This window comes from Mastigoproctus giganteus, chromosome 9 (assembly GCF_048544385.1).
Source record: "Mastigoproctus giganteus isolate SK-2022 chromosome 9, ASM4854438v1, whole genome shotgun sequence".
Classification (NCBI taxonomy): Eukaryota; Metazoa; Arthropoda; class Arachnida; order Uropygi; family Thelyphonidae; genus Mastigoproctus; species Mastigoproctus giganteus.
In genome coordinates, this window is record NC_143583.1 from 201,706,106 (window position 1) to 201,719,709 (window position 13,604).

Consider the following 13,604-nt stretch of genomic DNA (forward strand, 5'->3'; position numbering starts at 1 on the left):
ATAGCTCGGAAAGAGCATGGGTTTGTTAAGAGGAAGTCTTGTCTGACTAATTTGATTGGATACTATGATGTAGTCACAAAGGAACTGGATGCAAAGAAAAACTTTGATATCATATATTTGGATGTTAGAAAAGCTTTTGATACTGTTGCACATGGAAGACTGTTGCACAAATTGGATCAGTGTGGCATTGGAGGCAAATTGCTGCTATGGATAAAGGGATGGTTGAGTGGGAGAAGACAGAATGTAATCAATGGACTCTGCTCTTTGTGGACTAATGTTATTAGTGGAGTCCCTTAGGGTTCAGTGTTGGGTCCATTGTTGTTTTCTGTATTTATAAATGATATTGGTGATGGTGCATTAGCATTAGTAGAGGCATATGATGCAAGAAAGCAAGCTTATGCAGCATCAGCCAAAAAAAAAAAAACAAAAAAAAAACCCACTTCCACTTCACCCCTCCATTTGTTCGAAATACCTGTCCAGCTGAGCCTTAAATTTATTTAGGCTATTAACTTCCACAACAAGGGATGAAGTCTGTTCCACCAACCAACTACCCGTTGGCTAAAGGCAAATTTCTGCACGTCTATCCTATATCCGTCTTTCCTCAATTTGAATTTATGCTCTCTTAGGTGATTATTCTGAGCAAGAGGAAGAATCCCATCAGCATTGAGCATGCTCAAACCATTCAAGGCTTTATACACCTCTATCAGATCACCTCGCTGGTGCCTAGTCTCCAGACACTGTAATTTGCAAAACTTAAGCCTTTCTTCGTAAGAGTATCCCTTTGTTCCATTCACTAATCTTGTTGCCCTTCTGTGTACTCGTTCCAGCAGCTCTACATCCTTCTTGAAATGAGGTTTCCAGACCTGTATACAGTACTGACGGTGTGGCCTGACCATTGCCTTATACAAGGGAATAACCACCTCCTTATCCCTGCTAGAAAATTTCTGTATATAATTGACAAGACACCATGAGCTACTCTTGCTGCCCATCTGCACTGCCCAGAGAACTTTATATTTGCCTGCACAATTACCCCCAAGTCCTTTTCATTCTCTCCCACTGTCAGTGTAGTACCACAAATTGATACGTTGCTCTGGGGTTGCTGTTTCCCATATGTAGAACTTTACATTTGCCACCTCTCAGCCCATCTGCTCAACCTTTCCAGATCCTGTTGCAGCAGCATAGTGTCAGTAGTGTCCTTGACAACCCTGGCAACCTGTGTATCATCTGCAAACTTGGACATTAAGCTTGATATACCATCATCAATATCATTTATAAATACAGAAAACAATAATGGACCCAACATATCAGGCTTAATGTCCAAGTTTGGCAGGGTTGTTTATGACACTAATGACAGTACACTACTGCAACAGGATCTAGAAAAGTTGAGTAGATGGCCTGAGAGGTGGTAAATGAAGTTAAACTTGACAAATATAAAGTACTACATATGGGAAGCAGTAATCCCAGAGTAATGTATCAACTCTGTGGTATCACAGTGACAGTGGTAGAGAATGTAAAGGACCTGGGGTAATTGTGTAGGCAGATATGAAGTTTTCTGAGCAGTGCAGACGGTCTGCAAGAGTAGCTCATGGTGTTTTGTCAATGATAAACAGGAATTTTTCTAGCAGGGATAAAGAGGTGATTATCCCCCTGTATAAGGCAATGGTCAGGTCACACCTTGAGTACTGTATACAGGTCTGGAAGCCTCATTTTAAGAAGGATGTAGAGTTGTTGGAACGAGTACAGAGAAGGGCAACAAGATTAGTGAATGGAACAAAAAGAGTTGCTCTTACAAAGAAAGGCCTAAGTTTTGCAAATTAGTGTCTGGAGACTAGGCACCTGCGAGGTGATCTGATTGAGGTATATAAAGCCTTGAATGGTTTGAGCATGCCCAACGCTGATGGGATTCTTTCTCTTGCTCAGAATAATCACCTGAGAGGGTATAAATTCAAATTGAGGAAAGACCGTTGTAGGATAGTTGTGCAGAAGTTTGCTTTTAGCCAGCGGGTGGTTGATTGCTGGAAAGGCGCCTCCGTAGCCAGGTGGGAAGGAGCAGCAGTGCGTAGCACACGCTTCTTGATTAGACCGGGGTTCGAGCCCGTCACCACCAAATACGGAGGATGCGGAAAGGTCAAGGGAATGACCACCGCATATCCTGGAGCAATATGGTCTTAGTTGCTAATGCTCCTAAAAACCAAATAACTAACTAACTAACATTGCTGGAACAAGCTTCCATCTGTCATTGTAGAAGTTGATAGCTTAAATAGATTCAAGGCAGAACTTGACAAACATTTGGAGCAAGTGGATGGGTGAAATAAAGGTGTTTATTTTTTTTTTTTTTGGCTGATGCTATATAAGCTTACTTTCTTGCATCATGTGCCTTTGCTAATACTAAGGTAAATGCTAATTTATTGTTTATTTTTTATTTTAAAATGTTTTAACTATTTATTAAATAATCTTTATAAAATGCTTCATTTTTAATGTGAAAATGAAGTATAAAATGTAACATCTATTTTATGTTTTGTTGAGGAACAAATTACAGGAATTCAGTGTATTATTGGTTTCAACTTACAATATTTTCAACATACAATGGGTTTTGTGGAATGATACCATTTGATGTTGGGGGCCTACTGTATATGGCAATATTTCTTGTAGAGTTCATCAGATAAGATTGACATGTGTAGGTGATGATGTAATATTGCATCAGCTTTTACTTTCAGCTATATAAGCATGCTCTGCAAGAGTTGTAGTCATTCCTTGCTTGTGTCAAGATGGCGAGTTATATGCAGCTGCGCCACGAAGAAAGAATGCTATTGTTACTTTATGCGAGGAAGGATGTTCTTCCCATCATATTGCTTATAGAATGTCTTGTATTCAGTCAACAGTGAGTAGATTTCTTTCCAAACTCATGAATACTGGTTCTGCTGATAGGGAAAAAGGAACTGGACACAAATGAGTCCCTACGCCAAAACAGGACCGTGTTTTGAAGCACTTATGCATTAAAAACCGTAATGTTTCTCGTCTGAGCTGAAAAAAGAATGGGAAGAACATACAGGAGTGGTAGCAAGTGCAGTAACAGTCAGAAGACACCTCTTCACAAATGGACTTGTAATCTGTTATCCTAAGAAGAAGCCCCTCCTCACACAAAAAATGAAAAAGGCCCAATTAATTTGGTGTAAGGAGCATGTCAAATGGATCCCCGATTAGTGAAAGTCAGTTATTTTGTCGGATGAGAAGAAATTCAATCTGCATGTCTCTGGTGGGAGACAAACGTTTCGCTATAGACGTGGTGAAGAATACCATTCAGACTCTATGGTGGCTACAGTGAAATTCCCTACCAGCCATATGATATGGGGTGCATTTCGTATCACGGAGTAGGTTACCTGCAGTTTATATAAAGGTTCCATAAATGCCAATGAATACCTGGCTATATTGGAAGGCAAATTGCTGCCAACCATTAGAGACCATTTCAACCTGCCAAGTAACTGCATCTTTCAGGATGACTTTGCTCCTTGTCATCGGGTGAAAAGTGTAAGTAGGCACTTCTGTAGTTACTTTAGCTTCATTTCTGCATTAGAGGTTTGACCGTATTGTGTTTACATTTATTACAGGTGAAAAAATGGTTGGAGGAACAGTCCATTACAACTGTTAGCTGGCCAGGAAACAGCCCAGACTTGAATACTATAGAGAACTGTTGGCATCTTGTAGAATCTGCAGTTGCCAGAAAGAAACCAAAGACCTTTTGTGAACTTCAGGGAGTCCTAATTCGTGTTTCAACCATGAACTATCAGGTGATTGTCTTCAGAAATTGATCTTGTCAATGCCTCGACGGTGTTCTGCTGTCAGGGCCAGAGGCAGTTCAACTAAATATTAGTTTGCATCTGGTGAATTTTCATTTTGTTTTCCATTTAAAATGATAAACTGAAGCAAATTGAGGGCTTCTGATAACATTTCAGCCATAATTAAAAACTGTTGTATAAAGGTTACAAATGCTCATTTTGGAATATTTGGGAGAGCACTTATCAAATATTACTTAGCTTTGCCTTAACTATTAATGAATATCTTTTGTTATATTTCTATTTGTGATGCTAGTCATTAATGTAACATACCATTGCGAAAAAGGGTTAGAAATGTGAAATTCCTAGGTGATGCACCTTCTTTGAACACCAGCATATATATTGTTTATTTATTCCAATAAATTTATTTTAACTCAGTTAGTCGTTCTTCGCTAGAAAATTGTATGATATGCAACCCGAAGATCAAGGCTCGTTTTCCAAGATCCTGAGGTTGCTGATTGGTGCTGAAATTGTTGTGAAATGATCTGGAAAACTGCCAGGGTGATGGATCATGGCAGGAGAGCCCTGCAAAGAATTTTTCATTTGGAATGCAGTCGACATTCATATGCAGGCTCTCAGTGAGATGATTGAGATGCTTCAACACCAATACACCAGTACAGGATGCTACATGATATGATTTATCCCAGTTATGCAGCTGTCCACAAACCACCAAGCATCCCAGCTAATGCTAGATGTAGTAGTAGTGGCATGTGATGCAAGAACGCAAGTGTATGAGCAGCATCAGCCAAAAAAAAAAAAAAAAAAAAAAATCACACCATTCCCTCCAAATGCCTGTCCAGTTCCTCCTTAAATTTATTCAACCTATCAACTTCCACAATGAAAGATGGAAGTTTGTTCCAGCAATTAACCATCCGCTGGCTAAAGGCAAATTCCTGCACATCTATTCTACATCTGTCTTTTCTTAATTTGAATTTATGCCCCCTTAGGTTCGTAATCTGAACAAGTGGAAGGATCCCATCAGAATTCAGCGTGCTCAACCCATTCAAGGCCTTATACACCTCGATCAGATCACCGTGCAGGTGCCTAGTCTCCAGCCACTGTAATTTACAGAACGTAAGCCTCTCTTGGTAAGAGGATCCCTTCATTCCCCTCACCAATCTTGTAACCCTTCTCTGTACACGCTCAAGCAAATCTACATCCTTCCTAAAATGAGTCCTCCAGACCTGTACGCAATACTCAAGGCACGGCCTGACCATTGCCTTATACAAAAGGACAATCACCTCCTTTTCCCTGCTAGCAAAATTCCTATATATCATTGACAAAACCCCATGACCTGCCCTGGCAGCCTGTCTGCATTGCTCAGAAAACTTCATATCTGACTGCACAATTATTCCCAGGTCTTTTTCATTTTCTACCACCTTAAGTGTAGTACCATAGAGTTGGTACGTTTCTCTGGGGTTACTTCTACCAATATGCAGTACTTTTTATTTGTCAAGATTAAAATTCATTTGCCACTTCTGAGCCCATCTGCCCAAATTATCTAGATCCTGTTGCAGTAGCACACTGCCATTACTACTGTCATTAACAACCCTGCCAACCTTTGTATCATCTGCAAACTTCGACACTAAGCCTGACGTACCTTCATCAGTATCATTGATAAATATACAAAACAACAGAGGACCCAACACCGAACCCTGTGGAACTCCACTAATAACATTAGTCCACGAAGAGCAGCACCCATTGATTACCACCCTCTGTCTTCTCCCACTCAACCATCCTTTTATCCATTGTAGCAACTTACCCTTAATACCATTTTGCTCCAATTTGTACAATAGTCTTCCATGTGCAACAGTGTCAAAAGCTTTCTTGAAATCCAAATATATGATATCAAAATTATTTTTTGCATCCAGTTCCTTTGTAATCACATCATAATATCTTATCAAATTTGTCAGACAAGACTTTCCATTAACAAACCCATGCTGTGTCTGAATTATTGCAGCAGTCTTGTCTAGATGATCCTGCAATGCGTCTTTAACCAGTGACTCCATTATTTTACCCGGAACAGAAGTTAAACTAACTGGTCTGTAATTACTTGTGTCACACTTTGATTCCCCTTTGTGAATCGGGGATACATTTGCACATCTCCAGTCTGCGGGGACCGCCCCTGAGTCCAAGGATGCTCTCATAATTATGGCTAAGGTTGCTTAGTTGTTTTGCCACCTCCTTTAATATAACTGGATAGATTCCATCCACCCCAGGTGCCTTTCTTATGTTTATCTTCAACAATTTCTCCTTCACTTTGCTCTCAGTTATTACAAAATCATTAAGCACCCTGCTGCAATTTGTTAACTTTCTGCCATTTTCAAACCTTTATAACTCTTCATGTGTGAATATAGATGCAGAATACTCATTCAATTTGTTTGCTATCTGAGCAGGATCATCAACAGTCGAACCATCGATATCAAGTGGACCAATCAGATTCATCCCCTTCCTTTTAGAGTTTATAAAGTAAAGAAATTCTTGCTGTTTTTCTTAGCATCTTTTGCCAAAGATTTCTCGTAATCTGCCTTCGCCTGCCTAACCTCCTTTTGGGACCTGATTACAGACTAGCTTATATCTGCCATAGCCGACCCGGACTAGCCAGGTGGGTAAAGTGCCTGCCTGGCAACCCAAAGGTCGCGGGTTCGATTCAGCCTCGGGCTTGGATCAAAGTACTGCAAAAACCTTGGGAGGTGCATTATGGCCACAGAAGCCTATGCGCCAACAACTACCAAAAAAAAATAAAATATCTGCCATAGGCTTCTGAGTCGCTTGATAATTTATATGCATCCCATGCATTTTTCTTCTCTGTCACGAGTCTCATTAGTTCATTTGATAACTATTTAGGCCTAAACCTTAAACAATATTTCTTAATAGGTATGAAACTTTTAGTAGCATCCACGATTAATTCCTTGAATGCTTCCCACTTAGAATTTACTGTTGATAACATCGTCAGTTGATCCCACTGTACAGAATTTTTAAAATCTGTCTGAGACCAGTTTTTAAATTGCCATGAGGCCATCCAGCTTCATATAAGGCCTGTCATTCTTGGATATAGATCCAAGAATGACAGGCCTTACATGAATGACAGGCCTTGGATCACACCAAAAGTACCACTGGTACTTTTGAGTGACAAGTCATGATACATGGTTTATCAGTCTGACAGTTGTGCCATCGCATGGTAGATGCTCAGAGAAAGCTACCTGCTAAACTTTAATACCAGTTAAGTTTGGTGGAGGCAGCACGATTGTCTAGGGCATTTTTTGTGGTTTTGCCTGGGAACATTAGTTGATTTTTACAAAACCATGAATGCTGTTATTTAGCTAGCCATCTTGAACAATAATGCATTAACTATGTTGTGGCACAGCATGTTATTGAATGCCCGTACCTGTATCAACAGGATGATACTGTTATGTCATACTGCTTGCCTTGTGATTGGCTGATTTGATGACACAAGTATTGAAAAGTTGGACTGGCCAGCTTTTAAGCCCTGACCTCAGGCCTACAGAAAACTACTTGGATGAATTGGATTATTGAATACATGTGAGGAGAGATTGTTCAAAAACAGAGCTGAACTGGTTGCTGCTTTGAAGGCTGAATGGCAGAAAGTAATAGTAATTGTGGCATGTGATGCAGAAAGCAAGCATATGAGCTTATGTAGCATCAGCCAAAAAAAAAAAAAAAAAAATTCACACAACCATTTCCTCTAAATGTTTGTACAGTTGCTCCTTAAATTTATTTAACCTATCAACTTCCACAACGGCAGATGGAAGTTTGTTCTAGCGATTAACTGTCCGCTGGCTAAAGGCAAATTTCTGCACATTTATTCTACAGTATTTGTGGAAACTGGTGGAGAGTGTTCCACAGAGACTAGAAGCTGCCTTAAAGACTAAAGTTCCTGCACATGTTATTAGTTTTCCTGTAAGTGAAGGTTATTTGTAGATATGCAGTATTAATGGTAGGGCAGTGTATACATAATATCAAATTCCTAATTCAAATATTTGTAAGTGAACTTATTGACTGCCCCTCATAATTATTATATATTAATATTGTTGTTTATACATCTGTATTTATGCAATTGTTTAAATATATCTATATCCTAGTTATTTCATTAATTTAATTACTGTATTTGATTATAAGTTATTTCAGGTAAGATGAAATGAATGTGTTTCAGATTACTGAAACACATTCATTGTCATGCCTTGAAAGTGTAAAATTGCCCCAACAAATTTTGGTATGTGTTTTGCCCCCTCTTAAATAAATCACAATGATGTACAGTCATGATGAATATTTCAGAAAATAAATTTGCCTGTTACTCTTTGACCTGTCCCATAGGTGACCAGAGTAAGGTGTAGGTATCACATGTTATTTGTATTGCTTGTTCAAGCAGTCACAAATGGATTATGTGACTGTTTGAACAAATGAAAATCTATGCTGTTTGCCATACCCATGTTATATGCAGGGAGCCAAAAGACCATGATGGTGATGATTGTTACTTTTGTAAATGTGAATGTAACTAGCTTCTCAACAAAGAATATGCACAAGATTGTTTATCCGAACCTGGATTTAGTGGAGACCAATACTTCATGATAACAGTAGGCCAAATCAAGTACCTTCCCTTCAGAGTATGAACTAGGTTCTTTAGAAGACAAAACAGAATGCGATGAAACCCCGGGGGCTCACATCTGGTGAGTATGGGCTTGGCAAACCCAGGGTCCTGAGCTGGATATCATCATTCTTCTCTTTCTTGGTGATTCCTTTCTACTTCTCTCTCAGGGTAACTCGGGGAATTTTTATTTTTTTTGGCTTGTGCAGCATAAGCCTCAGGCTTCCTTGTACCATATGGCTAATAATAATAATAAGGTGCAATTATTGGAGACCATAAAACTTCAGCCTAAGTACACATCACAGTTAGAGCTGTTTATCCAAGATGGATTGAGCAAACTCATTAGAAGTCTAGCTTTTCCAACTTCTTTCATTTTAGTAGTCCCTCTCAGAGCCTTACAAATCTCAATCAGGTCACCTTTGAGGTGCCTGGTTGCCCAGCTCTGTAGCCCACATAATCGGAGTCTTTCCTCATATGGTTGTCCTTCTGCTGACTTCACCATTCAAGTTGCCCATCTTTTGACCCTTTCAAGAAGCTCAATGGCTTTGTTTAGATGAGGTCTCCATACTTGAACATAGTATTCCAAATGTGGTATTACAATTGCCTTATACGGTGGGATTACCTCCCTATCTCTACAGGATAAAGTTTGATAAATCATCAATAGGATACCACGGGTTTCCTGGCTGCCTGTATACGCTGTTCAGAAAACTACATATCATTAATTTTTCACAGCACATTCCCTCCCTCCTCCAATCCGGGGTGTGTGCATGTGTGTACACTGTATATATGTGTGTGTGTGTATATATATATATATATATATATATATATATATATATATAGGCAAATTTATTAAATCAGCATATTGGGTAGGGGTGCCGACCTGTCAAGTGTAATTACAATGGAATAAATTGAGAATGCCTGCAAAAGTAAAAGCAGATTATTTGAAATTAAATAAAACTAAATTAACATAAAAATAATAAAAATGATATTTAATGTTGTAGGTCCTAAGATTTTAACTACGTCCTGGATCCATAATCCAGTTTATTAAATTAATATATTTTCATTCTTTTTTAGATGTTCAGTTTTGTCACTACATCCCATTATTTATATTATATATATATATATACTGTATATATAATCCAATTAATCCAAAAATTAAATAGAGAGATAAAAATGAATAAAAATATATATATTAAAAATAAATAAGAAAAAATAGTTACCCCCCCCCTCCCCATATTTTTCTGTTATTGTCATTTTATTTGGTTCAGTTCATTTTCACTCTACTGGTTTGCCATGCTACTGGCAATTATTCTATTTTAATTTAGCTTATATATATATAAATTTGGTTGCATATTTTCCAGTAGATCACATTCCAGATGGTTCTAAATAGGGATATTTTAACTGTAGCCAACTAGTATATGTACTATGTATTTTAACATTTTTTTTATATATGTGTGTATGTGGTTTTTTTTTTTTTTTTTTAAGATGCTAGATGATGCTGCTTCCAATAATCAAATTGTTGCAAGCCAGTTTCCTCTGGAGATGTTGATTGAAGTTGAGCATGCTAAAGAAATCACTAACAATATAGAAGATAATTCTACTGGCATTTTACCTGAGGCCCGTAATCCATTAGAAATGTATGGTGAGAATATTGGATTGTCTATTGTACCATATACAGATCCAGGTGTAAATTTGCCGACAGGAACAGTTCAAGGAGAATATAATTTGGAAATAGAAGATACAGAAAATGAGGAATATTCAGATGTTAGTCGTGATATTTTTGCAACTGAAATAAAAGTTGAACCAGAAAGTGATCAGTCTTCTAGTAGTGAACTGTTCACAGGTACACATGAAGTGCATACCAATATAACAGAACTGAGCCCCTTAATACATGCTTCTGAACCACCAACTGCAGCGAAAAAGAGTTTTATAACAAGTTCAGATGTTAGTAACTCATCGACTCCTAATATTAAGGAGGACAGAAGAAAGAGAACAAAACGATCTTATTTTGAATATCTTACTACAACTGCATGTAAGTTATTGTGCTGCTTCTTGATCCTTTTTTTTTTTTTTTTAATTTTTAATGTTAGACAATTTAAGTGGTATGAATTTTTTTATAGTTTTAAATATTTGTTTTGTTATTTGAGGATAAATGTGTATTAGAATTTTGTTATGATATACAGGCATACCTCGAATAACGAATAGGATGCGTTCCACGAAATTACTTCGTTAAGCGAAACTTCGTTTTCAGAGGTAAAAATACTATGGCCAGAATAGGGATACGTTCGTACGTAAAGAAAATGAAAAGCTTTTTTTTCGAACAAAGAAAAGTTTTATTAAATAAACATTCAACTTACATACAAAGTGAAATCACATTTTAAAATATGAGTCTAAAGTTGATTGCTTATGCTTTTTTTTCTCTTTCATTTAACAATTGCCTATACGGAGTTATTGCATTTAACACTGATCGCTTAACAATAAAACTTCTTCCTAAATCAGGATCATTTTCACTAAAAAAATTTAAACGTTTTCAATGTCATTTAAGCAGCTTTTTAAATCTTTGTTTGTTAACACTTTTTCGGCAGGAACTTCTTTAACTTCGTCTTCATTATCTTTGTCTTCGTTGCTAACAAGGTTTTCTAAATCTTCCACTGAAAAACCATCATCTTCTGCATTCAATAAATTTCTAACATCCTCTTCATCGACATTTTCGAAACCTATTGATTGAGCCATCTGGATAACTTCATTTCTAATTTCTTGGATGCTATTTTCTTCTTCTAGTACAACTTCTGACCATATTTTGCGCCAAACTCCATTTAAGCATTTCTTAGTGACTTCTTTCCAAGAACTATCAATGTTTCAATTGCCTTTTTAATGGTGTAGTTTTTCCAAAACGTTTTAACTCTCATTTCCTCTTTATCCTCTAGTTCAGTTAAATTGCTCAATGTTCGACGCAGATAATAAGCTTTAAATGATGCTATCACTCCCTGATCCAATGGTTGAATCAGAGAAGTTGTGTTTGCTGGAAGAAACACAACTTTGACAGGAATGCATGTGTCCAACGTGTTAAGATCAGTAGGATGTCCCGGAGCATTGGCTAACAACAAAAGAGCTTTTTCTTCAAAGTTGTTTTTTTGACAATACCGTTTTACTTCAGGACAAAAGTGGTTAACAAACCAATCAGTAAATAACTCCTTGGTAACCCACGCTTTTCTATTTGCTTTCCATTACAGGTAAATTCATTTTTATGTTACCTTTTAACGCCCTCGGATTTTCTGAATGGTAAACTAATAACAATTTTAATTCATAATCGCCAGAGGCATTTGATCGAAAGAGTAACATTAAACGGTCTTTAGCTGCTTTGAACCCAGCAGCTGGTTTTTCTTCAATAGAAATGAAACTTTTTGTTGGTAGCCGTTTCCAGAACAAACCGCTTTCGTCAACACTGAACACCAAATTTGGTGGAAAATTTTCACGTTCAATTATTTCCTTTAGTGTTTCTGAAAACTTATTTGCGGCTTCTCCTGTTAATTTTACACCATGAACCCTGGCCCGTTTTTTAAATTTCTCGAACCAACCACGAGAAGCCCAAAAGGTTTCCGTAATTTCGTCAGTTTGTTTAGATTTCAGGTGATTAAACTGGAATATTTTTTTTTATGTTAAATGAGGCTTGAAATTGCGGACTTCGTTATATCGAAGCTTCGTTATCAGAGGTAACGTTAACCGAGGTATGCCTGTATATTAAAATAGTGAAAATATTTAAACGTATTTGATAATGTATTTCAGAATATAAAAGTTTTTAAAATCTATATAGGCTGCAGTAAATACTTTGCAGTTCTATATACAATACTCTTTGCAGTTCTCTATACAGTACCCTGTGCAGTTCTGTATACAATACTCTTCTGTTTTACGAATTAACCAATTTATAAACTTTTGATGTTAAGAACAGGAATTCTGTATGAGGAATATTCAAATGTTAGTTGTGATATTTTTGTAACTGAAATAAAAGTTGAACCAGAAAGTGATCAGTCTTCTAGTAGTGAACTGTTCACAGGTACACATGAAGTGCGTACCAATATAACAGAACTGAGCCAATTTTGACACCTTAAATTGGATTTTCAAACACGGAGTGCAATCTTACGAACTCTTATTGGATTCATTTAACTCCACAAGATGTGATCTTTTCTTTCAGTAATTTTGTATTTAATGTATTTCGTACCTACTTATTCAAAGTGGTCATAAAATTCCAATATTTATTAAGTGAATAAATAAATAAATATAAGTGAAAAACACTTATTTCAATTTTTTACCTGTAACAAAAATAATTTAAGTTCATTCTTGAATTTTAAAATGAATATTGTATTTTAGTATTGAAATAAGACTTTTTACAGAAATAGGTCAGGACTTTGAGTGCCATGTTAGATATAATACAGTACAGGCAACCCCGTATAACACGGTACTTCTACAACATGGTTTTTCTCTAACATAATCGATAAATTGTGGCAATCCTCACACAACACGGTACTTATATAACAAGATTTGCTCTAACACGGTTAGAGAATTGCGGCAAACCTGGCATAACACAGTATTTTTGAGCTTTTGTGCAGGGAAAACCCTATTATGTTGGATGTAATTTTTCAACACTTCCATTTTTTTTTTTTTTTTTTTAAGTGAATACATCTTTAAATTCAGTCCTGTATAAGGGGTCTCTACGAAAACTCTAGCGACCAAAAAAATGGCAAGATTTGTCGTGCTTATATGTCGTAAACTATAAATGATAATCTAATGATTTAAATTTTTTTGGATAGAGGGTTTATGTCCGTATCTAAAATGGTGGGTAGTTGGGGGTGTGAAGCGGTGAGGGGGAGGGGTAGCGCTTGCGCGTGAACACTGAAAATGGCGACGCCGCGCGGCGTTTGGGCAGTGTAACTTTGGATTGTGAAGAGATAGGATGTTGAAATTGGTGTCGATTTGTAGAGAATAACAGGATCTACAATATTATTTAGCAATAATAACCGATAAAATAAAATTTGTAAAGTTATAAGCCAATAAGTGTGCTGAATTGAAGAAAATTTTCATAATGTCGAAAAAATTGCAAAGGAAATATGAACAGAAACGTGTTCAAAAGTTCAACGTTGAGTTCAACTTGAAGTACATTTCTACAT

General features: G+C 37.0%; 1 protein-coding gene across 1 annotated transcript in view; it reads left to right on the top strand.

Annotated features, from left to right (window-relative positions):
• LOC150081032 (uncharacterized) overlaps positions 1–13,604 on the top strand; it is a 120,147-nt gene that overhangs the window by 9,519 nt on the left and 97,024 nt on the right. Inside the window, exon 2 of the mRNA XM_090380893.1 lies at positions 9,925–10,471. Within this exon, the coding sequence (XP_090237019.1) occupies positions 9,925–10,471 (547 nt within the window). The remainder of the gene's footprint in view (positions 1–9,924; positions 10,472–13,604) is intronic.